The sequence below is a fragment of the Anomaloglossus baeobatrachus genome, chromosome 3 (genome assembly GCF_048569485.1).
Source record: "Anomaloglossus baeobatrachus isolate aAnoBae1 chromosome 3, aAnoBae1.hap1, whole genome shotgun sequence".
NCBI lineage: Eukaryota > Metazoa > Chordata > Amphibia > Anura > Aromobatidae > Anomaloglossus > Anomaloglossus baeobatrachus.
The window spans coordinates 342,477,360-342,504,553 of record NC_134355.1 but is presented as its reverse complement, the minus strand read 5'-3'; the positions used below and the strand labels follow the sequence as shown (position 1 = coordinate 342,504,553).

Below are 27,194 nucleotides of genomic sequence, written 5' to 3'. Positions count from 1 at the left end.
AGCATTGCCAATAAGAAATCAATCCTGTAAATCCTGCATAGTGATTTATTATGTCAATGCGTTTCACAGATAAAAGCTCCATCAGGACCAAATCACATCATCATTTAATAAACTACCCAGTTTATTATATAGAACCAATGTTACATTTTTGATTAAGGTGGGCTTTGCACACTACAACATCGCAGGTGCGATGTCGGTGGGGTCAAATTGAAAGTGACGCACATCCGGAATCGCATGCGACATCGTAGTGTGTAAAGCCTAGATGATACGATTAACGAGCGCAAAATCGTCGTAATTGTATCATCGGTGCAGCGTCGGCGTAATCCATAATTACGCTGACGCGACGGTCCGATGTTGTTCCTCGCTCCTGCGGCAGCAAACATCGCTGTGTATGAAGTCGCAGGAGCGAGGACCATCTCCTACCGGCGTCACCGCGGCTTCCGTAGGATATGCGGAAGGAAGGAGGTGGGCGGGATGTTTACATCCTGCTCCCCTCCGCTGCCATTGGCCGCCTACCGTGTGACGTCACTATGACGCCACACGACCCCCCCCCTTAGGAAGGAGGCGGGTCGCCGGCCAGAGCGACGGTCGCAGGGCAGGTGAGTGCATGTGAAGCTGGCGTAGCGGTAATTTTCGCTACACAAGCTATCACACGATATCGTACCTGCGACGGGGGCGGGGACTATCGCGTGCGACATCGCAGCATCGGCTTGCGATGTCGCAACGTGCAAAGCCCGCCTAAGGGTCAGGTAATATTGCATGTAAGTAAACAGTGAACCCCTAAGTCAATGTTACTGGTGGGACCTTGGCTCCCAAGTATGACACTGTTACAGTGCAGGGGTGGACATATCAGTGGTGCAATCTGTATAGCCTGAGAGATCTGGGGTAGGGATGGGCGAACCCGAACTGTAAAGTTCGGTGTCTATACCAAACACATGGTGTTCGTGCACACGACCCCAAACACAAACTTTCTGGGACGTTCGTGTTACAGTTCGTGTAACCGTTCGGGTCCAGGAGCTGTTAAAAAAAGCATGTTATTAAAAAAACATTATAATAATACTTACAGGTCCCGTGACGCGTCCTGCAGACTCTGCCTTCTAGTGCTTCTACTAACGCGTCCGTCCGATCATTGATGTTCCCCCCGGTAAGCACCTCTGGCTAAAAGGACCTGCCGTGACGTCATACCCATGTGACCAGTCACGTGTGAATGTTGTATTACCTCATTGGCTACAGACTGGTCACGTGAGTATGACATCATCACAGGTCCTGGTGCACTGTGATGCGAGTGTCATTGCATCACGGCGCACAACCTCCTGACTGCAGGTCAGCTGCATGTATTTCCACAGCTGAGGCCCTGATGTCGGGAGAGTGGGGTGATGCACTGCGAGACGCAAGTGTAATCATCCCATCACTGTCAGCCTGCTGCATCGCTCTGTCCAGAACGATGCAGCAGGCTGACATGGCTCTCTGTGCTTCTCACTGTGTATAGACTGTGTGCACAAGATGAAGCAGAGATGACTTTGCTCTTTGCTTCTCACTGTGTATAGACTGTGTCTGTGCACAGTGATGAAGCTGACATGGCTGTCCCAGTGGATTATGTCGGACTAAGGATTTTTTTTATAATAAAGGTGGAGTCTCTGTTTTTTGTTTTATTTCTAATAAAAAAATGTTCTCTGTGTTGTGTTTTTTTTTTTTACTGTTTCCTAGAAATTCATGGTGGCCATGTCTATTTTGGCGTGACACCATAAATTTCGGGCTTAGTACCATCTGAAAATACAAAGCTGGTATTAACCCCTTTATTACCCAGTGAACCACCGCCATCACGGCCGCTGGACGAGACGGGTAAAGCACCTGGAAAAACAATACACCATTTCCAGGGGCGGCTGCAGGCTGCTGAGAATCCCAGCCCCCAGCTGCCTGGCTTCACCTGACTGGCGATCAAAATACGGCGGGAGCACACGCATTTTTTTTTTTAAATAAAAAAAAATGAATGGGCTTCCTTGTATTTTGATTGCCAGCCAAGGTAATGCCAGGCAGATAACGGTGGCAGCCCGTAGCCATCTGCTTTATCTGCGCTGAGAATAAAAATACCGTGGAGCGCTACGTCATTTTTGTAATTATTTATTTATTTTTACAGTACTGTGATGTGATTACTATAGCAACGATGATCTCTGATCACCTGATTCCCGATGCCGCTATTCACCGGCTGTGGAAACCAGTCCCTGCATGTGGACTGACTCTGTAAAGAGCGCACACATGCAGGGACAGGGAGCCGACCATGTGCCAAAGCATCTTGCCGGTACACGGCGCTCGCCGAGTATACTGAGTACAGAGATGCTCAGGCGAGCACCGCATACTGGCGATTGCCCTGACAGGACCTAGCATGACGTCATAGTCATGTGACCAGTCTGTAGCCAATGAAATAATACACACGTGACTGGTCACATGCTATGATGTCACGGAAGGTCCTATCATCAGCGCTGGTTACCAGGAGAGCACAGCGATGTTAGGAAGCAGAAGCGGCAGTAGACAGAGTGCACGACGCGTCACGGGACAGGTAAGTATAATGACAATGCTTATTATTAACTGTATTCTTTATTTTACAGCCCCCCACCCCATCACATAACTGTAAAGTCCAAGTTTGGTGTTCAGACGCAAGTTCACGTTATATCAGAATCTGAATGCGAACTTTACAAAACATTCGGGCGAGTCTCCCGAACACGAACATCGGCGGGTTCGCCCATCCCTAATCAGGGGCCCATTTATACCTCCAAGCCAGGTGCAATTGTGCATTATGATGAATAATTAAGTTGCAAAGGGCCCTTATATTGTTCTTGTACACCAGTATACAGTGTGTATGTTTTTTGTATACATTTACTATGTCTAACGACACCATTCTCTCCCCTCCTCAACTTTACAACGACATGAAACCAAAGTCTGGGGAATTGAGAACATCATGTCGCTTCTCAAGCTCTGAACTTGAAGCGATAGGAGACTTTAGTCAAACAGATATATCCAGGATTTTGTCCAGTATGAAACAAGAAAATTTCAACCTAGCAGAAAATATATAATAAAAAACACCCTATTTTTTACATAGTGAAACAACAGCAGAGTTTTTAAGCTTTTTTTTTTTTGGGGGCTATCCTCATTACAATAAATGAAGCGAGCCATTGACAATTCTTATTACAAAAATATTTTTAATCCTAAGAATCTTCACAGAAGGTAAGAAATGGGATTAGAGTGCCACCAAGACAATTACTTGTTAAAATTATATCTCCACATATTTCACATCTTGGACCTTTACAAAAATACATGTGATTATTACTCGTTTCCACCCAATATCTATGTCAAAGCAATTTCTCTCATAAGGCTGCAGAGAAAATTGGTCTTCTGTAACTAAAGCGACCTAATTGAAAGTATATTAATAATGACACAATTACATTTTATTATTCATCACTATTATTAAGGCTGTCATTGACACAGAAAAAATTGCTATGCTAAACAAATTGGCCTGCTAACCCCACCGTCCTGCAAATGATGAGATTTCATTTCAATTTGACCAAAGGAAAATGTCTATCCATCCAGATTAGAGCAATCTTGAATTAACTTGGAATGTATTCATTACAGTTATAATGTCGGTGTGCGCTGATGGTCACTGGAAATCACACATGCATATCTTCATAATCCAAGTGCTACGATGCAAAGGAGTAAATTGTCATGCAAATAAAAGTCCTTTCACTTGAATTAGAAACCAATATATGTTGGCATAACTTCATATTTGCCGAGTGGGGACGCCACCGCACACACAATGGCTGTGCAGATCCTGCTACACTTAGATACACGGAGACATAGACTAAAATAAAACACAGCTGTACTAGAAAAACAATATAGATTTCTTACACCTACAGTATATCTGCTCATTTGATTTGTAGTAGACCTCTGTGCAGGAAAAATGACTGCCGGCTACGTGTGAACAACCCGGGCTCAATAAAAAGAAACAAAACGTGTATTATATTTAAAAAATATGACATTAAAAAATACTTTATATTAAAGTATAGCAAAATTATACAAAAAACATATACTACAGAAAAGCACAAAAAAGTATCAAAAAGCAAACTGTGTGTAGTAGTGGTGGTATTAGTAAAAGTAGTACCAAAAACTCTGAAAAGATAGCATAACAAATCATAGTATCATTTATATATTACTATTATGCTTTCCTTATATAGCGCCATCATATGCCACAGCGATGTACAGACATAATCATACCCACTGGGGCTCACAATCTAAATTCCCAATCACCATGTCTTAGGAGATTTGGAGGAAACCAGAGAAGCAGGAGGAAACCCCCCATGCAAACACAGGGAGAACATATAAACTCCTTGAAGATGTTGTTCTTCGTGGGATTTGAACTCAGGACCTCAGTACTGCAAAGCAATGGTGTCAATCCCTGAGCCACCATGCTGCCCTATTAAACAGGTTTACTGGATCTCCATGGTAAAAACGGTTCACTGTGCCAACAATTCACAATGGAAGAAAAAATAAGTGCACAGTAGGATAGTTTGCCCATAGTAACATATTAAAAACACAAATGGCAAAAAAAAATTACACAGTTAAACTTTTCAGAAGGGTAATGCGTATTACTTAGTCTGAAAAAAAGAGCAGTGTTTAAAGGAGTTTTCTCATGTTCTTTATTCAGAAGTGCACCAATCCTCTGTGTTCGGGGTACATACCGAACACATAGTGTTCGTGCACAAGGTCCCGAACACGAATTTTCCTGGGAAACCTGTGTTACAGTTCGGGTCCAGGGGCTGTAAAATAAGCACATAATTAAAAAATGTTATGATTATACTTACCAGGCCCTGGACGCGTCCTGCAGACCCTCTATCTCCCGGCTGCTTCTGCTTCCCGGTCCGATTATTATCTTCTGGGGGAATTCACTGCACTGCTCGTCACTCTTCGGCTTTCTTAGGCCGTGTTCGCGGTGACGTCAAGGTTCACCCGAGACTCGAGTAAACCCTGACGTCACCACGAACACGGCCAAAAAAAAACCGAAGACTGCTGAGTGACGAGCAGTGCAGTGAATACCTTTAGAAGTTAATGATCAGAGCCGGAAGCCGAAGTGGCCGGGAGTTAGCGAATCTGCAGGATGCATCGCGGGACTGGTAAGTATAATGACAATGTTTATTATTAACTATATTCTTTATTTTACAGCCCCCCCCTTCTGTCCCAACCCATAACTGTAAAGTCCAAGCTCGGGGTTTGGATGCAAGTTTGCGTTATTTCCGGCCCCAAACTCGAACTTTACAAAAAACTCGAGCGAGTCTCCTGATCCTGAACATCAGGGGCTTCGCCCATCACTAGTGGTAAGCTCTTGATAACTAATAATTTGGGTCTGGGGTTTGCTTGCACCGGTGATCTGAACTTTGCAAACTACGGCACTGCAAGAAGACACCGCTTTGTCTCTGCAGTATCCAGGGAGTGCTGGGGCACTGCTCCTCGACCTTGTGGCTTTCTACTGTGGAGGGGTGGTAAGCACATGATAACTGATAGGTTTTGTCAGGAGCATACTTGCATCAGTGATTTGAACTGTGCAAACTATGGCACTGCAAGAAGACACAGCTTTGTCTCTGCTGCATCTGGGGAGTGCAGGGATATTAGAGATGGTCAGATCCACTGAGCCACCTCTAAGACAGACAAGTGCACACTCCTTGCCTCAGAAGCAGAGGTGGATGATAACTACAGAGGTATTCGTAATCTAGACATTGGCTGTAATCTATAGATTTAAAAATCCCACTGTTCTTGAGAACAGAGAATATGTTTAATAATACACTTTAAATAAAGGGGGCTTTACACGCTGCGACATCGCTAGCGAAGTCGCTAGCGTTTGCACCCGCCCCCGTCGTTTGTGTGTCACGGGCAAATAGTTGCCCATGGCGGACAAACTCGCTGCTACCCGTCACACATACTTACCTTCCTAACGACGTCGCTGTGGCCAGCGAACAGCCTCCTTTCTAAGGGGGCGGTTTGTGCGGTGTCACAGCGACGTCACACGGCAGGCATCCAATTGAAGCGGAGAGCAGCCACAGGAAAGTCACGCCCACCTCGTTGCCGGAGTACACAGGTATGGTGTTGTTCGTCGTTCCTGGGGTGTCACATGTAGCGATGTGTGCTGCCTCAGGAATGACAAACAACCTGCGTCCAGAACAAGGAACGATATTTGGGAAATGGACGACGTGTCAATGATCAACAATTTGGTGAGTATTTTACATTGTTAGCGGTCGCTCGTATGTGTTACACGCAACGACGTCGCTAACGAGGTCGGATGTGCGTCACGAATTCTCGTTAGCGATGTCGTTGCGTGTAAAGCCCCCTTTAGAGTTATAAAATTACAATTCACAGTAGTCATCGAGAAAACATTTAAACATAATGAAAAGTAACATATAAACACCATAAAAAGACTAAAAAGAAAATTACTTTTTAGCATTGTATGATAACTAACAATAGTAGTTTGTTTGTTTTTTTTTAGTATTTTTATTGTATTTATATTGCACTTTACATTGGAGGATTAGGGTGTTTTTTTAAACAGAATATTTTCCAAAAATAATTTCACTTGCAAAAAAAGTATAGTCACCAATAAGTGTTGCCCTCCATTTTCCTCCCACTGTATGCTCTGCTTAAATCGGCATGCCTTCCCTGCTGCTGCCAACATGGCCATAACAGTGGCTTAGGGAGTAGGTTGGTAAGTATAAATCACGTCTTCCACATCTTTCCTATCCCACGGCACAGGACAGGCAGATATGGTAGGGTTTAGACTTACCACTGCACTTACCAGGCCAAGAGAAACGCAATGGCAGTCTGAACAGAAGAGGCAGAAAGAGGTAACCAGATGGCAACAGTATGGTGACAATATGTGTGTAATGTAGAGGGAATTTCCAGTCCCAAATTGGAGGGTTGCTTCAAGGACACTTTAATTCATTTTGAAACCATAAAAAAAGAGAAGGGAAGGGGTAGTTGGCAAGTGGCAACTCAGTAGTCCCCAACCTTTCTGAACTTAGAGCCACATTCATTTCTGAGAGAAGGTTCAAGAGCAACATTTATTATTATTATTATTATTTATTATTATAACGCCATTTATTCCATGGCGCTTTACAAGTGAAAGAGGGTATACGTACAACAATCATTAACAGTACAAGACAGACTGGTACAGGAGGAGAAAGGACCCTGCCTGCGAGGGCTCAGTCTACAGGGAAAAGGTGATGGTACAATGGTACATTTAGCTTCCGCCCCCTCACAATAATGACATCCAGAGCCTCCATTACCAGTATAATGACAGCAGGGCCGGATTGGGCATAGGGCAGTTCTGGCAAATGCAAGATGGGCCGGTGCCTGCAGTGGGCCACTCGCTCACTCCAGGGAGGCGCATGCAGCTCCCTGCCCTGACGTGCTATTTAGATCCTTGCACTGTAATGTACATACAGCCGGCTCCTGCATACTCCAGTGTTGCAGACCCGCCCACATAGACAGCCTGCTGTCACACTGAGCACTTGGCCTTTCTTCTACCCACCAGAGAGGAGCTTGTAGGCAGGAACGGAGACTTCATCAGCTGCAGTAAGATTTGTGCCTGTACCCGGGGCTGGAGGCTTCTATTGTGGCCAGTGAGATGTCTGCAGTAGGATGAGATTTATGGCGGTTGCTTGAATTTTCAAACAATCTGGTCACACAGTGCAAATCGTCTGAGCATCATCCAATCTCTATGAGACTTTCCAGCAGCTGCCATATATCTCCTCATGCCTCAGAGTTACACACAGGACTGGACAGGATCCATGCAACACTCATATGGCCATAAAGCGGGAAGAGTGAAATCAGCGCTGATTGTTATGTCATGTGAGTCCTGCACCCAATCTAACAAGAGCAGCAGGAAAGTGAGCACCAAGGCCACTGAGAACAGTGTTGGCACAGGAGGGGAGTATAAGGCCAGTTTCAGACGTCCGTGTTTCAGGTACATGTGACATCCATTATTAGTTACAAGTGAAAAGGTTTTGGTACCGTGTTAGCCAGTAAGCCATTTTTAACACAGATGCCACACGTACCCATGTTATTCTATACTGGTACTCACACGGCCATGTTGTCATACGGACCCTGTGACCTCTCATTACCTCGCACGCACACACACACGGAGTCATGTCTGTTTTTTCTCCGGCAGCATGGGTGTCACACGGATCACACACTGATGTGATCATTGTGACACTTACCGGAGAAAATACGGGACTTTTAAATAACCATATTTTCTCTATCTACCTGTATCCAGGTTGTTTTCTTCGGCTCTGCTACCTTCCACTTCTGACCCCTGCTCATTATACTCACAGAATATTCACTGCACTGAGGAGCTGTAAGCCGGAGCAGCGCTGGGGACATCAGAGCCGGGTATCGCATTACTGGGGACAGGTGAGTATTCAGGTGTGTGTGTGTGTGCGTGTGTGGTGAGGACCTGAAAGCCGGAGCATGCCGGGGGTCAGTGCCAGGGAAATCATTCCAGAGACCAGCATCGCCATCGACAGGTGCGTATCCAGGAAGCAGTGTGTGTACAGTGACGTCCAGGAGGTCATAAGAGTTCCCAATGAACTCTGATGAACCTGTGAAGTCACTGTGGTGACACCCAATGTCGCGCAGGTGTTGCAGGAGCGTCATCAGAGTTCATTGGGATCTCCAATTACCTCCTGGACGTCACTGCACACACTGCTTGCTGAATACTCACCAGTCCCCTCGGTGATGTCCTCAGCGGCGCTGTCCTCGGCGGCGTCACAGCTGCTCCAGCTTCCAGCTCCTCACTGCGGTGAATAGTCAATAAATATAAGGCTAGTTTCACACTTGTGTTGAACGGCATCCGTTGCATTGCGTTGTGTGACGGATGCAACAGATGCGTTGCATATAGTGGCACAACGGATGCAACGAATCGTACAAAACGGAAAGCTTTTTTTTTTTTTCTTCTTTACAGTTTTACCGGCAGCAGGCTATTGTGAACGATCAGCTGATCGCTCTCAATAACCGGCTGCCGGGCACTCAGTTGAGCGCTCTCACATGCCGGCGGCCGGGCACTCAGCTGAGCGCTCTCACATGCCGGCGGTCGGGCGCTTAGCTGAGCGCTCTCACATGCCGGCGGCCGGGCGCTCAGCTGAGCGCTCTCACATGCCGGCGGTCGGGCGCTTAGCTGAGCGCTCTCACATGCCGGCGGCCGAGCGCTCAGCTGAGCGCTCAGCTGAGCGCTCTCACATGCCGGCGGCCGGGCGCTCAGCTGAGCGCTCTCACATGCCGGCGGCTGGGTGCTCAGCTGAGCGCTCTCACATGCCGGCGGCCGGGCGCTTAGCTGAGCGCTCTCACATGCCGGCGGCCGGGCGCTCAGCTGAGCGCTCTCACATGCCGGCGGTCGGGCGCTTAGCTGAGCGCTCTCACATGCCGGCGGCCGAGCGCTCAGCTGAGCGCTCTCACATGCCGGCGGCCGGGCGCTCAGCTGAGCGCTCTCACATGCCGGCGGTCGGGCGCTTAGCTGAGCGCTCTCACATGCCGGCGGCCGGGCGCTTAGCTGAGCGCTCTCACATGCCGGCGGCCGGGCGCTCAGCTGAGCGCTCTCACATGCCGGCGGTCGGGCGCTTAGCTGAGCGCTCTCACATGCCGGCGGCCGAGCGCTCAGCTGAGCGCTCTCACATGCCGGCGGCCGGGCGCTCAGCTGAGCGCTCTCACATGCCGGCGGCCGGGCACTCAGCTGAGCGCTCTCACATGCCGGCGGTCGGGCGCTTAGCTGAGCGCTCTCACATGCCGGCGGCCGGGCGCTCAGCTGAGCGCTCTCACATGCCGGCGGTCGGGCGCTTAGCTGAGCGCTCTCACATGCCGGCGGCCGAGCGCTCAGCTGAGCGCTCTCACATGCCGGCAGCCGGGCGCTCAGCTGAGCGCTCTCACATGCCGGCGGCCGGGTGCTCAGCTGAGCGCTCTCACATGCCGGCGGCCGGTCGATCAGCTGAGCGCTCTCACATGCAGGCGGCCGGTCAATCAGCTGATCGTTCGGCCGCCGAGAATGTGTGCGGGGGGCGGAGTGCGGAGTGGGTGGAGCCGAGCGGGCCATGGCGCTGAGGACAGGTGAGTGTGTGTGTATGTATATGTATATGTATGTGTGTGTGTGTGTGTGTGTGTGTACATACATGCGGAGTAGAGTGCGTGAGGGGGCAGAGCCAAACGGGGAAGTGTCGGACTCCCTGATTACGTAGCAAGGGTAAATATCGGCAAAGCACTTTGCTTGGTTACCAGATATTTACCTTGGTGCAGGGAGCCAGAGAGAGCATGCGCAGTGAAATCCTACGGATTGAGCTGCTCAAAAAAACGTTACATGCTGCGTTCCTCCCGCCCGGCGCAGCGTCAAAATAACGACGCTGGTCGTCCAGCAGATGCAACGCTGACACTTGCGTTACAGTGCGTCGTCCATACAAGTCTATGGAGAATAGCGCAGTGCGTTAACGGACTGCGCTATTCTCCATAGTGACGGACTGCGCTGAACGCAAGTGTGAAAGTACCCTAATGAGTGGTGGTCAGACGCGGAAGGCAGCAGAGCCGAAAAAAACAGCGCTGGATACAGGTGAATATAGAAAATCTTTTCATTTAAAAGACCCATGTTACCCATGTTTTCTCCGGTACGTGTGACACGTATGCAAACACGGATGTCACACGTGACATGACCATAACCATGCGTGTGACTTGTACCTGACTAAACACGGACGTCTGAAACCAGCAAAAGGCTGTGTGCACAAATTGTGTTTGACGAGTTTTTTATACGTTTTTGTCAGTGCAGATTTGTCACAAAACCCAAAAGGTTTCCTGATGTAAGGAAAATGAATAAGAATCCTGAAATCTCATGACGTTGACTATTTTTTCCTTGAAGATTTGGTGCACATTTAAATCTGCAGCATGTTAATTCTTTCAGCATTTTTGCTTGAAATTTCAGACAGGTAAAAAATCTGCACCAAAAAATGCATGTCAAAAACGCAAATATTTTGTGCTGCATTTTTGTTACCAAGAGATGCACAAATGATTTACAATTTTCTGCATTAATTACTTAACTTGTACACAACCCCTTAGGCTAAGGTCACACAGGACAACTTTTGATGCGTTTTTGGTGCATTTGTGAGGTCACACAAACGCACCAAAATGCATGCATTTCCTTCCCCCAGCAAAGTCTATGAGATTTCTATGTTGCTGTACATACTGGGCATCTTTTTTTGGCTGCATTTTTGAAGATGCAGCATGTCAATATTTTCGCATTTTTCCAGCGTTTTTGAGCCCTTAGATTTTCAGCCCAATAAAAAATGAATTGGTCAAAACACAGTAAAAACGCGTAAAAAACACATTGCATTCTTTGATGCGTTTTTGCTGCAGTGTGTTTATGGTGCTTTTTTTGGGACAAAAACGCTGAATCTTTGTGGTAAAAAAAAGATGCCGCGTGTTAACATACCCTTAGGCTAATCCTCTAAATTTTCTGTAGGGAAACTTAAATTCCACAAAGTATAATTCTAGCTTCCAAGCAGTTCGGTCACTGTAAATTTGCTCAGGCAATCCACAAATCGATAAATTTATTTTACATTAACTTCATATCAGGTGGGCCTGTCTGATTTCAAATGTCAGGGCTGATTTTCAGTCCCAGTCTGGCCCTGAATGACAGCCAAAGCTTTTCCACAAAAATTACCACACTGAGGCAGTATACAATATCCAGGGTTTCCTACCTCCATCCAAATCTGCTCTTTTGTCAGGGGCTGCTCACAAATGTCACCATCTAGAGACCTTCTCTTCACAGCTTTTTGCACGACCTGGTGCAAATGCACCAAACTAGAAGACACTTGTGAGCCATTCATTATGGGCCTGTAAGCCACATGTGGCTCTCGAGCCACCGGTTGGGGACCACTACTTTAGCTCATGTTTATAAGCAGCCTATATTATTGGGTTAAGGGCAATGTACGAAATCATCAAATTACACAAGCTTTGCTGAAGGTAAACCAAGCAACGGCACAGACAATGAAGAAAACAAATGGCTGACTAAAAACTACTAGAGAGATGCTGAATTATATGTACACATTACAGTAGTACTGGAAAAGAGTATAGTGGTATATGTATTTACTTTGTTCTTTGAATATTAAACATTCCACCGTAGGGAAACATCCTACAGATCGGTACTGTTGTGGTAATTAACAAGTCAATGTATTGACAGTTTACTGAAGACAAAATTCCCAGCTCGGGTTTCAAGCTCCTCCTGGGACCAATTACTATAAAAAACTCTATTGGACATATTGCGGCATGGCTGGAATGATGCTCTAGTCATTGAAGCAAATCACCACAGACAACTGTTCCACGCCACGTCTATGTAAGTGACAGCTGTAAAAGACACGTTACAAAACGTCTGCCACTTGTCAACAATATCTTACCTTGATCTGCTCAAACTCTTCAGCCTTGGACACAATAGCTAAAATATCTCCTTCAGTTTTGTGGGCATCAAATAATTCATTGAATGTCTGCCAAATAAGAAAAGGATAAGAGTGAGCAGGCAAAGTCCACATTGAGCATATTTTATTTCTGATGACCATACAAATAAGACACATAAGCCTATAACATAAGAACATAATAGGGCAGGCTCACGGGGTCATGTGAGGGAGTTTGCAAGAAATAACTCATTTTGATTCCAATCTTAAATATTACTATTTATATACATTTCTTCTCATTTTGGCTTCCCTTTTTCAAATTTTAATAAAGTCAAAACATATATATTATATATATTTTGTAGTTCTTTTTAAAAAAGAATCAAAGCAGACACTCAATTTCCAAATTTGACTTTAAACCATTCTGCTTGTCTTGGAATGAATCCAGTTGAGTCTGGCACGCGACTGGCGAGTACAAGCCAAGGCACTTCAATGGCATGATTCAGCTCCTTACCGCAAAGCTCCACTTCTGACTACACATTAGGACCTCCGCCAGTCATTCTGGCAGCACGCGCACACCACAGCTCAACTTCACAGCACTTTATATATGCCTGGAAGCACCACATAGGTCCTTGTTTGAAACGACTAACAGACCCACAACTGGTCTTTTCGCAGCCTGTTCTGCTCTCAGAGTGCAGCTGAAGGCTGCCTAATCTCAATATGGTATACTTGCAAAAAAAGAATATTTAGTACCTCAATGGTATTATATTTAATGTAAAAGTGGCTGGAAGTTCTGCCCAGATCTGTAGAGGAAAAGAATCCAGTTCTTTCTTCAAATCGAATCATACGGGCTTTGTCAAGTTTCCGCCCCACTTCAATTACCAGTTGTTCTCGGTGCTTCTCCAATATGGGATCCATCTGTTGGCCAGTGCAGAAAGAACAACATTCCCGTCACCAACACTATCAAGTTTAATTACATCCACAGAATGAACACTGATTAAAAAACAACTTACACAAATGCATAGGCCACAAGTCATCAAGACTGGTGTTGTGTACGTCAGTCTTGATGAAGATTGCATCTCTTCAGGAATTTAGCATATGTTTCAGCAGCCATGAACCACTCTAAGAAACGTACTTCTAGCAGGAATTGGACTAAATTTTAACAATTTCTGCCATTTTTTGTGGAGTAAATTGACTAATTTTTCCTACGCACCACCTACTTTTCATATAGGTGGTAGAGCGAGCAGGAGGTGGCATAAAAGCATCAAAAGTTGTAACATTTTTGTGCAACCTGGCAGCTTTACAGTAGAATTCTGGTGAAGACTGATGAGCAGTGGCCATAGCCCCTACATAATAACATGTGTTACTCTTTACATGTATGTATCATTTCGGCACAGTCATGGTTTGGCTTTATTGTTGGATCATACACAGAACAGAATGTGTTCACATACGCATGAATCGCTGCTTGTTTGGCTAAAACCATTTCAATCACCAAAGCCTAAACACACTGAACTAAACTAAATGAGCTAAAAGCAGGGCTGTTATGTCAGAAAACAAAAGCAAATATTTATCCTGGCATTACTGGCTGGAGAATAGGGGTTAGATATTCATAAGAAATGGATTTCCTACCTGAAAGACCTTATGACTAATGCCGTATACTAATGGGTTTGCTCTCATCCGTACAAAAAGATAAGTGTAACTCAGCCACTTCACTGCTTCCTCCACATTGGTTACCGTTCCGAGGGCGATCTGCAATACACAATGCATACACATGATCTTACTACAGGGAAAGCAGAATTTTACATGGACAACTACAGTTTAAAAAGAAAGAAAGAAAGAAAAATGAAAAAAAAAAGAAGGAAGAAAAGAAAGAACGAAAAATAGAAAAAAAGACTCAGAAAGAAAGCAAAAAGGAAATAAAAATAAAGAAAAAGGATGAAAGAAAGGGACAAAGAAAGAAAAGAGTGAGTGAGAGAAACAAAGGAAGACAGAAAGGAGGGAAGGAAGAGAAATGGGACAAGATACATAGAGATTTGAGAGAAAGGGAGATAATTATAAGAAAAAGATAGATGTAAGAAAGATAAATGATAGATAAATATTTAATAGACAGAAGACAGACAAATAGATGCTAGATAGATTGATAGATAATGGATAACAGATAGATAATAAATAGCTAGATAGATTGATAGAGAATAGATAGATACTATATAAATATATACATAAATAAATATATAGATAGATAAATATATAGATAAATAAATATATAGATAGATAAATATATAGATAAATAAATATATAGATAGATAACCGACAAATAGATAATAGATGATAGATAGATAGATATATAGATAATAGACCGATATATAATAGATACATAATATATAGATATATAGATAACAGATAAATAGATAAATAGAAGATGGATAGATAAATAAATAGATAATAGCTACATAGGTAGTAAATAGACAAAGAATAGATACATTTTATATATATATATATATATATATATATATATATAAAATAGATGGATAGATGATAGATAACAGACAGATAGATAATAGAAACATAATATATAGATACATAGATAACAGATAAATAGATAAATAGATAGACAGATAGATAATAGATATTATTTAGTACATAGATAATATATAGATAGATAATGGATAGGTGATAGAGAGAGACATAAATAAAAGACGGTAGATAGATAGAGGTAAATAGCTATGGCATTACAACACATCTATATATAAAAAGAAGCTAGATACATATTAGATATGATATAAGATATATTATCTAATATATAAAGCTGAATGTGTGTATGTGTGTGTGTGTGTGTGTGTGTATGTCCGGGATTGGCATCTGCATCGTCGCAGCTACAGCCACAAAATTTTGCACACTCACACTTCTGGATCCCGAGAGTGTCATAGGCTATGTTGTGAGGCGAAATTTTAACCCCGCGCGTTCCAATTTACCAATCAATTTTGCCCCTATCTACATAATGGGGAAAAAGTGAAACGAAAAGTGTATCTGCACCGTCGCATTTACAATCCCGAAATTTTGCACAGACACCTCATGTGACCCAGGGAACGTCGTAGACTATGTTTTGACAGGAAAATTTAGCCCCGCGCTTTAGTTACTCTCCAAAAAACATTTCTCCATTAAAGTAAATGGAGCCTGGAACTACAGGTTATTAGTAGGAGCTGTGAGTGGTTGCTAAAGGAACAAAAGACATTCATAGTATAAGAAGCTTATATGTGAGGTAATAAGATGTCGGTGGGGAGACGGATAGAGAGAGACAGAGACAGAGAGACAGACCGAGAGACAGGCAGAGAGACAGACAGGGAAAGAGACAGAGAGAGACAGACAGGGGAAAGAGACAGACGGGGAAAGAGACAGACGAGGAAAGAGACAGACGGGGAAAGAGACAGACGGGGAAAGAGACAGACGGGGAAAGAGACAGACGGGGAAAGAGACAGACGGGGAAAGAGACAGACGGGGAAAGACAGACAGAGACAGGGACAAAGACAGGCAGACAGGGAAGGAGGAGACAGACAGAGACACAGACAAAGATAGATGGGGAAAGACACAGACCTTGATAGAGACATACGGGGAAAGAGACCGAGAAATCGAGACAGACAAGGAAAGAGACAGACCTATAGAGCCAGACAGACAGGAAAAGACACAAACAAAGAGACGGGGAGACAGATGGGGAAAAAGACAGACCTGGGAAAGAGACAGACCTAGAAAGAGACAGATGGGGAAAGAAACAGAGAGATAGAGACAGACAAAAAAAGAGACAGACAGAGACAGGCAGACGAGGAAAGAGACAGGGAAAGAGACAGACCTGGAAAGTGACAGACCTGGAAAGAGACAGACGGAGCACATTACTTGGCCACTTTAGTTAAATCTGTGTGGAATATCTGTGGTGTTGAAATATATGTTGTTAAATGCTTATATTAGCTTAGTTTTTGCCTTTTTTTATAATTACATTTCTATCTATTTGTTTTGTGTTTTTTTTGTGCATAATAAATTTTTGTTAATACATTCTATTTTGTTAACAACAGTTATTAACCCGGGCGAAAAGCCGGGAGGTACATACATACATACATACACATATATATATATATATATAAAATCAGATAACATTATAGTAGATCATATATGGGATGAAATAATACTGCGCCCATAAGTAATAAGGAGCCATGGTGTGATACAGCTAACCATGGGACATGATCATACATAGGCTCCCGGCTCCTCTCATACTTGTGAGATTACCATTACACCAAGAGTAAACAAAGCATTAGGTAAGATGATACGCTTGTCTCCAGTCCACTCTTATTCTATGGATTGCTTGTAGCAAGGTAAACGTGCCACCATATCTATATTAGTCAGATGTGATACACAGTATAATGTGCAGGTAATAAATATTTGTATATTGTAAAATATTCTATTTCAATCAAAGCCTTCCATCCAATGCCAGGGGCTTACCATAATAATTACCACCTCCCATAAGCGCTATGGAACAGAACAGGCTGCAGCCTCCTGAATCCTAAAGATTTCCTTTTGCATCAATTTGTATGGATAATCCTTATGTTGTAATCACCAATAAACATGTTCTGATGTTAATAAAAAATGTAATTGCAGGTTTCCTAACATTCAGGTAATTATCCATATAATGTACCGGGTCAAGTGCAGGATTCTTACAGAAAACACATAGTAGAGAGGTGCTATGAGCAATTACAGATCTATAAATGACCCTCGACATCGTTAAGATAAATATCAATTAAAATGGGACACACACGTAACAGACATTAGCGAGAGCCGTCTATAGTGCTCTATGGATGTTAGGCATTTGTATAGAAGGAATAAAAAAAACAACAAAACAAAGAATTGAAAGAAAACCTCGTGTTTGGTAGATCTGACCCCTGAATAATTCAGCTCCTCGCTGTCTGCATCTGAAATCCAGGTTTCAAACTTTGCAATCTGCCACCCTACCCGAAATTCAATGCTGCATTTAATTTGTCTCCAGGAAATTCCAGGAAAGAAAAAAAAAATAACTCTGTTTGGGCCGTAAAATGTACATAAAAAAACGAAATTTCTAAAAAAAGCAAAAATTCCCTGCATAAATGTATTCTTATTATCATGTGAAAAGTCCAAAAATGAAATAAGCACTAAACTTCAGTTAAACCCCCCCCATTAAAAATACACTCATGTAACAATCAATATTTGTTGATTTTAATTTCTCCGTTTTCTGAAAAAAAAAAAAAAAGATAAAAAAACCACGATACATTTATGACAACACACCAACAAAAAGAAATGAACCTGCAGGTGACTTATTAAATGGATGCTTTTAGTAACACTTTATTAGTACCCACTACTACATGTCGTCTGTGATAATAGCAGTGTCCTTTATGGTTTACGTCCAGCAATGGGACTGTAAACATTTATTGGAAAACTATTTTAAGGGTATGTTCACAAGAACCGTAGCATTTTTGTTGCCTTTTTTTCCCCATTTCATTAGAATGGCTGAAAAATGCTACAAAAAAGCTGAATGTGGTGACATGATGCAGATTTGAATTAACACTTCGATGCTTCAAATCCACAAGAAAAAAATAAGTAGCTTGTGCAAGAGATTTCAGAAATCTCACTTTGCTTGTACTGTAACCCACTAAATGGCAGTGGTGTTTATGGTCCAATTCACTACTTATGTCTACTTTTTTTGTCTTGTGGTATTTGTTGTTCAAATTGTTCTAAATGGTGCCCATGTCTCATGAATTTTTCAAGAAATAAATAAATGGTAATTATTTTTGTTTTTAACCTTTTGATGGCTTTTTACTGAAAAAAATTACAAGCTTTGCTAAAAAAAAAAGTCACAAAAATTCCATGATATCTCTGGTGATTGGGGAGAAAGGGAAGGAGTAGTGTCACGCTGGGTACAGGGATGTACCAAGAAAACTGCGAAAGGGAAACTTTATGTATAGGGAAGGGGAAGATGGTGACCACTGTTCAAGTCTACCTGCAATGGGTATGTCACTGATAGACTGGAACAGACCGTCATGTGGTTTCTGGCCAGAGAAGGTCACAGTGTCTAGCTGCGCAGAATGCTCCCTGACTTTCCATTGTTCCTGCTGTCAGTATTCATTGGTATAGGTAGATTTCCTGCTGGATTCATCTCTCTCCCTTTTGGACCCAGCAGGAGTTTGATTTCCACCCAACTGTTGATTATCAGTATTCCCTTGGTGTTTAAATACCTCTTCCCTTCCATTCTTTGGACTGTGCTGGTGATATTTTCAGTTCCTTCAAGCCAAGGTTGCAAGCAGGTGGTTTGTACTCCTCTGTGGTCTCGTTGCTGAAGGCTCTGCTGAATTTCTACCTGTGTTATCCATAATAAGTAGTTCATGCTTTTCCACCCATGTGTCCCCTTTGTGTATTCTGTAGTTGCTAAGTGGGGTTGACAAAGAGCTCATCCCATCCGTTCCCTATTAAGGGCCTAGCACTAGGGATAACTAGGGTCAGGTATCTGGCTCAGTGCACAGGAGCAGAACCTATCTAGGGTGGTGAGGGACCCCAGGGACCGGCAGTAGGTTCGGTCAGGGGTCACCATCTTCCCTCTCTCTAGACACAGGGTTTCCCTTCCCTTTCGCTATGTGCTTGATACTTTCCTGTACCTAGCGTGACACTATCCCTGGGCGCTGGCTTCCCTCTCCACCCTAGATAGGTTCCGCACCTATGCGCCGAGCTGGATACCTGACCCTGGCTGACCCTGAAGTGGCACTTTGTAAGGAACGGATGGGATGAGCACTTAGTCAACCCCACTAAGCTTTAAAGAACACACAGGAAATACACACGGAAAAGTAAACAAATAACTTATTTCCAAATGAGTCAGGGAGAGAAACTGCAACAACAACAAAGTTTCTCCAGATTAATGCAAGCCGAATGCTTGCACTGAAGACTTGTTAAGGCTATTAGACCTATCACCAGCACAGAGTAAGGGGAATTGGGGTATATAAATACACAAATGGAAGTGCTGAAGATAAACAGCTGAAAAAGTTGGAAAATTTGCAGAAAAAGGAATAAACCCCAAGCAGGAAAAAAGGGAAAGTCAGAGAGCAGCTAGTATTGCCAAACACTGCGACCTTCTACAGCCGGAAACTACATTACTGTCTGTCATACGTGACACACCCGTGACAGGGAGGGACTAGAGTAAATTTGAGCCAAAATTCAGCTATACTCTTTAAAAAGTCATTATTGATGAATTAACAGAAAACATATAGAAACCTCAAACCTTGCCCACAATGACAGAAATACAAATAAAAGCAACAGGTGATATAAAAAAGAGCTAAGTAAAAAAAGAATAAGGTGCAAAGGAAAAAAATCTCAATTACGAGACAATAAAAAAGAGCAAATGCAATAATGAATTGTCCCCCAAGTGCTCAATAATATACATGTATGGGACTGCATTAAAATTATGATCATCTTCCACGTCCCGGGACCTAAGTTGATCTCCAGGACGATACAAGAAAACTGGCAATTATTTTGAATAATAACTACACATTCATGTTCATTTGTCGGTCTTAGTTTAGGGTTACAGTATATTGGAAGCCTGCTGTGGATTTCTACAGTATTATGCTTCCAAGACCCCAAAGTGGTAACAATGCCAGCAGTATGTTTCCCATTTATCTCTTTTAAAGCACCAACTGAAAGTAGAAGACATCGTATATCAGCAAATAGACTTCTTTATTTCTCCAAATGACTTGCTAAGTCTGCCAACATTCTCCACAACTGTTACACATAAAAATAATAGAAACCTCTTGCCTAATGCTATCTCCAGATATAGCCAGGATAGCGCAACATTAAAGTGGCAAATAAAAATAAATGGTTAATAGCTCATCTGTAACCAGCTCAAAACCAGGAAGTCTTTAAAACTTTGAGAGCCAAATGAAACATGTCTATGGGCAGAAGGGTCGCATTCACTCTAATTCATCTATGGCTATTTCCCTTCTAAGACAGATGTAAAAAGAACCTTTTGCTGACCATATGTGTCCCCAATCATAAAAAGTATGGCCGCAGCTTTTCAGATCTTATAAGTTAAGGGAGATATTTATATACACATGGGTGATGGCTTTCAGCAATTTCTGACATTTACATTTCCCAGGCCATCCACATCGTATACCTCCTGCGCAATTACAAAGCATGCATTTGAAGGTAGTCCGATCCTAGGTATCTTTGCAGTCTATTAGCTGCCAATAAAGAAAAATACTGTATCGCTCATCTGTGTAAAACTTTCACCAGTCTACATTAAAGGGAACCAAATAGCAGGATTTTCATATATAAAGGAAAGCAGGTAATATATTGGAGCTAGGATGCTGAATGTAAGCACACCTTTTGTTCAGAAATTGGATGTTTTATTTCAGAAATATGTGCAGCAAACTTCCAGCAATGCACTGCTATTTGATTGACAGGTGCAACAGGAAGGGAATATCTGGGTCGGGTCTTGATATCTATTTCCGCCCCCGTCTGCCAGCCTGTGCCGGAATTAACATCTTCGATGGTGACAGGCAGAGGAAGGCCATATTTGAAAAAGGCTTATTAGCTAAAACGCGTTCTTTCCTTTGCTTGTATCCTGAAAAATTATGGAATAAATCCCTTATAATCATTTATGAACTTTGGAGTGCTGATCCTTTATTTGCTGTTGACTAAAATACTTGAAATCTGATAACTTAGTCCCGAAAAATGCATGCTTTGCTTAATATGTAAATGATCTATTAAGATCTATGGGCTGACATAGATCTCCGTGAAAATCTAAAGCCAGTGTGAGACATGTAATGACTGACTGACAGTCTACGATCCTCATCTACTTGTCTCACATTGCTAATGCCCCCTTTCATCAAAAATAAAAACTCTAGGCAGAATCTCAAGGAGAAAGATCTAAATATCATAACAGCTTAATTACATAAAAAGAAAAATGTGGATTACTCAGGAATGAAACAGGAGAGATTTAGAGCTTTGCAGCCATTGAGTCTGAAGAGCACTGGGCCCCGCTCTGTAACTTTTAAGTGGTTTGACGCTTTGTGGCCTGACTTGCTGTGGTGCCTAAACATTCCCACTTTTCAAAAATACCAGTAACAGTTGATAGTCGGATATTTAGGAATAAGAAACTTCATGACCTGACTTGTTACAATGATGAAATTATGTTCCAGGACCATGTTTGAATTTAGTGGGCTCTATAAGATGAACTATTCTCTTTACATTTTTTTAAGGCATCCCTCCAGTGTTTTTTTTATTATTCTGTGCTGGAGTGAAACTTTAAATGAAAGTCCCCTGTCCCTAGTGTTATACTTGCCCTCTGGCGTTTTCCTACTTTTTCGGTGCCGCTTTGGTCCCTTGGCACCATCTTGTGACTGTAACTTCTGACTGGATGGAAGTGAGAAGTTACAAAGTTACGTGGCAAGCTCTCAATGCATCTCTATGAGAGCCAGAATGAGGCTCTCATAGAGTTGTATTGAGTCATGACATCCAGCGTAGTCAAAGAAACATTGGAGCTGCTGGCAGGTCACAAATCGCCGGAGCCAGACCTGAATTGAATGATTAAGAAGAATGTGTCCCTATACTTTGTCCGTATAGCCTACATTTATTGAAAATTGCTTAAAATTGTTAAATAAAACTATGAATTTACCTTACATGGTGAACTCTGCAAAAGTGGGTCATAGCCTTAGTCAATCACATTGCCTTATCCGTTTTGAGGACATTCAGAACAGATGGCAGCACGGTGGCTCAGTGGTTAGCAGTGCAGTCCTGCAGCATTGGGGTACCTGGTTCAAATCCCACCAAGGACAACATCTGCAAGGAGTTTGTATGTTCTCCCCGTGTTTGCGTGAGTTTCTTCTGGGCACTCCGGTTTCCTCTCACACTCCAAATACATACTGATAGGGAATTTAGATTTTGAGCCCCAATGGGGACAGTGTTGCCAATGTATGTAAAGCGCTATGGAATTAATAGCGCTATATAAGTGAATAAATATTATATTATTATGGCTCTCATTGTCCCTCCCCTTTTTTTAGTGGAACCTCACGTATTGAATTGCAATTCTGACCTGCAAAAATGTATCAGAATAAAACATACACTTTTAAAGTGTACCTCCACTTTCACAATAAAACTTAACAGTAGAATCATTGATGATCCGCAGCACGGACCACCCAAAGTAGGCAGCGTTCTCCTGCTGTTAGGCCTCTGTCTTCAGTGCGGGAGGGAATGTCGCAGGATCTTATAAAGCTCGCTCTCCCAATGAAGATGATGGTGAAGGCTGACAAGTAGGAGATGTTTAGTATAGTGCAGCCTATAGCAAACACAGATTCTTCAGGCGGAGCCGTGCTGCAGGTTATCAGCAAAAACATGTACTAAGATAATTTACAATAATCATTATACTGCAGAGTCCTGCACTAGAATTATGTTCTTGTGAAAGTGGAGGGAGGCTTAAATGAAATATATTCACATATCAGTTGAAAAAAATGATGTGTGAATACTACCATTAAAAACCATAAGCCCTAGACAAAAAAAAAATAATATCCTGTAACTTTCAGTCTTTGCAAATAAGAAAAAGAATTCATTGTTTCTGTTAGAATTCAGAAAACTGGGAGGAATTGATTGAAAAAACACTGGGGGAGTTCCCATTTAACAGTTGCATCGGCCTCAGTTTTTTTTGTCTTATCTGATTACAACCGATGCAAATCTAAGAAAGAAGATAATAGAGTTGCCATTAGGTTTTTTTTTATCCTTTTCTTCTGGACGTAGCTGGCATCAAAATTAAAAAATGTTGCATCTAATGCTGTGATCTAGCTTCCAGATCAGAGAATGAGCCTGACAAGTACAAAAACTAATATGATAAAATGATGGGTTTGATTCCACTGAATAAACAAAGTCCCTTTTCGTCACTAGTTTTCATCCGAAAAATACAATGGAAGGATGGCTATATATAGATGTGCAATGGCATTAGAATAGAAAGTTGGAGCACTTTGTAATTCAGTGGTAATCTCTATTAAAGGGGTTCTCTTTGAATTATACAAGAGATACCATTTTATCTCATTCTAACTGCTGCCTTTCCTAGGTAGTATGGGCTACAGACTGAAGATATACAGCTCCCTAGACCTGTGTGTCAACTGACAAGAGCTGTGTCACACATACCTCAGTCAGGCTTGTCATATATGAAGAAATATATCTGTTCCTTGCTGAGCATAAGGGTATGTGCGCACGTTGCTTTTTACCTGCTTTTTACCTGCTTTTTTGCTGCTTTTTCTTCTGCGCTGTTTAATGCCAAAATGGATGTGTTCTTCTATTCAAGCAAAGTCTATGGGAATTTGGGTTTCTTGTTCACACTATGTTGTTCAAAATGCTGCCTTTTTGAGGCAGAACTTTGGTCAAAAACTCAGCTTTTCAAAGAAGCAACATGTCAATTGTTTTTGCCATTTGGGTTTTGCACTGCAAAGCTGAGTTTTTGACCAAAGTTCTGCCACAAAAAGGCAGCATTTTGAACAACATAGTGTGAACAAGAAACCCAAATTCCCATAGACTTTGCTTGAATAGAAGAACACATCCATTTTGGCATTAAACAGCGCAGAAGAAAATCAGCAAAAAAGCAGGTAAAAAGCAGGTAAAAAGCAACGTGCGCACATACCCTAAAGGGGTTATCTCTAGGATCTCCATGGTCATTCTCCTCAAAGTTTATTTGCTTTCCAGTTGGGATCAGTCAGTCTCCATGTACTGCTATAAGTTAAAGCTGTCAGACTGGCAGAGGAGGGGGATGAAGCTGGAAATCTCGTCAAGCACATCATGGGTTAAAAAATGTCTTCACACTTCAGAGCCAGCAGCTCACGGAGGTATTTGATACAGCACTTGTGAGTTAAAACACAGGAGCAATATATTTTAATTTTGCAGCCCGTACTGACATGTGACTAGGATGGACTGCAGTTTGAATTATACCAGGGACTTTGTAGAACCTCTTTAATTAAATAATACAGTTAAAATGTATTTGTTGTCATAGGCTACATGATGGTTTGGTCAATTTCATGCAGCATATTGGATCCTAATCATTAAGTATCCACTCCATGTGTGGCTATGTAATGACAATAGCAGGATTTAAAGGGAGTCTATCGACAAGTATAAGTATAAACTAAGCACATAGTCCTTATAAAGACCTTACCTTTAGTGATCTAATTACTGCCTCAACCTGCAGAAACTCAAGTTTAATTAAATATGCTAATTAGATTGCTCAGTGCACCTTTCCGCTCACTTATTTTATATGTCCCTCCTCCCTCAATGGCAAGTGACATTGTCGGCTTGCCTGGAGCTAACACGGTCTGCATAGAAAGCTCAGCGCTGTCAGTCACCAATGAGAGAAGCAGGAACATGAAAAATCAGGGGGTGGGACAGTGCACTGAAATCTTGGACATGCCAATCATCCTAATTTGATTAAACTTCAGATTATACAGAACAGAGGCAGCAATTGGAACACTAAATGTGTGATCCTTATAGGAGCTATGTCCTCCACAAGACACTGTGCTTAGTCTATAATGCAAATTTTGGCTGAAATAAAGAATCTCTGCTTCAATATGAGCCCTAGATGGCTTCTTTAGCTGCAGTCCAGGTTGAGAGACAGTCTTCTACAAGGTAGAAAGGGTGTTGCAAAAACAAAGCCAGAAGTATAGTTTTATGATGATGTCACTTGAAAAAAATATTCTGAAAAGTGACAGTCTCATGAGCCCCAAAATGGTAACCATGTTTTGTCAAGCAAAAAAATAAGCCCTTGCACAGCCCTAATTTAGTGTATGTGCACATATAGGCGAAAAGTCTTTTATTGGTGACTACCCCTTGATAAATTACTTGAGGGGTACAGTTTCTAAAATGGGATGTCTTCTGGGGGAATTTCTTTTTACTAACACCTTAGGGGTCTGCAATTGCAATATGGTGACAAGAAACCATCCAGTAAAAATTGCATTCCAAATAGTACTCCTTCCCTCCTGACCAGTGCTGTAAGCACAATGTGTCATGTATGACCAAATAAAGCATATGGCCATACTCCGGAGAAAATAAGGAATTAAGCACAGTGTACATTTTTTATTCTTCCCTCTTATGAAAATACTATAGAAAAACTTAATTCTTAATTATCACAGGCCAATTAATGGTAAAGAGATCTGTGAAACACCACTACACTCCCATATGGATTCCTTGAGTGGAATTAAATTCCATTCAAACTTTATAAAAAGCTACATTCTCCAAAATGCCGATTTTTTTGCACTTTACTTCCGCTTGGATTCAGCTGGCGGACATTTTTTTTATTCATACAAGGCCATCAACAGGTTCTTCACCTTTACTTGTGCAGTTGTAGCGCCGCACGAGGAAGGTGGTTAGCTTACTTGTCACCGGGCCGTTTCGGGTAGGGTCAGGCGTTGTCTCGGGGTGGGCTTGCCCGGTAATGTTGCCCCGAGGCGTACAGTGAAATGGTGGGGGAAGCGGGGTATTATTATTATTATAGCGCCATTTATTCCATGGCACTTTACAAGTGAAAAAGGGTATACGTACAACAATCAATAGCAATACAAAACAGACTGGTATAGGAGGAGAGAGGACCCGGCCCGCGTGGGCTCACAGTCTACAGGGAATGGGTGATGGTACAATAGGTAAGGACAGAGCTGGTTGTGCAATTGTGTACTGGACTGAGGGTTATTGTAGGTTGTAGGCTTGTTGGAAGAGATGGGTCTTTAGGTTCCTCTTGAAGCTTTCCACGGTAGGGAAGAGTCTGATATGCTGAAATAGAGCGTTCCAGAGTATGGGGGAGGCACAGGAGAAATCTTGTATGCGATTGTGGGAAGAGGAGATAAGAGAGGAGTAGAGAAGGAGATCTTGTGAGGATCTGAGGTTGCGTGCAGGTAGGTACCGGGAGACTAGGTCACAGATGTAGGAGGAGACAGGTTGTGGATGGCTTTGTATGTCATGGCTAATGTTTTGAACTGGAGTAGTTGGACAATTGGAAGCCAGTGAAGGGATTGGCAGAGTGACGAGGCTGGGGAATAGCGAGGGGAGATGTGGATTAAGCGGGCCGCAGAGTTTAGGATAGATTGGAGGGGTGCAAGAGTGTTGGAAGGGAGGTCAGAAAGCAGGAGGTTGCAGTAGTCAAGGCGGGAGATGATGAGGGCATGCACTAATGTTTTTGCTGATTCTTGGTTAAGAAAAGCACAGTTAGGAAAAGTTTGTTGTGACGCCACCTGTGGTATGCGGCCAGGGAATAGCCGCTGCTGCCAAGTTCCTCTCCGGGACAGGTGTTAAGGAAGCCGGGATGGTATTGCTCCCCACAGGCAGAGCGGGCCCCGGGTGGACGATGAGGGTAGTAATGGCCGTTGGGGCCTAAGCGCTGGGCAGTGGCACCGGTAAGGATGAGCCAACACAGTCTCTGCGGGTTCAGGGTGTAGTTTACTCACAACTTCAGCTGCCAGCTCGGTTACACTGGTCACTGCCGTGATGGGCTCCAGTCAATCCCAGATGTGGGAAAGGGTCACCACCGGTGTTCTGAGAGAGAATGAGTGAGAGTCCTATTTCTAGGGTGTCCCCCTCCACAGTTAGGTACCCCGGCTGAGCTCCCGCTCCAAGCCACAGGGCCCAAAAATGTCCAAGTGTTCCTGAGATGTGTTGCCAGGACTATGGTCCTGATGGGTCTTCTCTAGATGTGCGTGTGTGATGCCTATTTCTACT

General features: G+C 42.9%; 1 protein-coding gene across 2 annotated transcripts in view; it reads right to left on the bottom strand.

Annotated features, from left to right (window-relative positions):
- Positions 1-27,194, bottom strand: part of ASCC3 (activating signal cointegrator 1 complex subunit 3) — an 812,216-nt gene that overhangs the window by 200,739 nt on the left and 584,283 nt on the right. For both annotated transcript variants that reach the window (XM_075340095.1, XM_075340096.1), the window contains exons 17-19: positions 14,082-14,201; positions 13,206-13,370; positions 12,462-12,548 (exon numbers count right to left, since the gene is read on the bottom strand). In XM_075340095.1, coding sequence (XP_075196210.1) covers positions 12,462-12,548; positions 13,206-13,370; positions 14,082-14,201 — 372 coding nt within the window. The remainder of the gene's footprint in view (positions 1-12,461; positions 12,549-13,205; positions 13,371-14,081; positions 14,202-27,194) is intronic.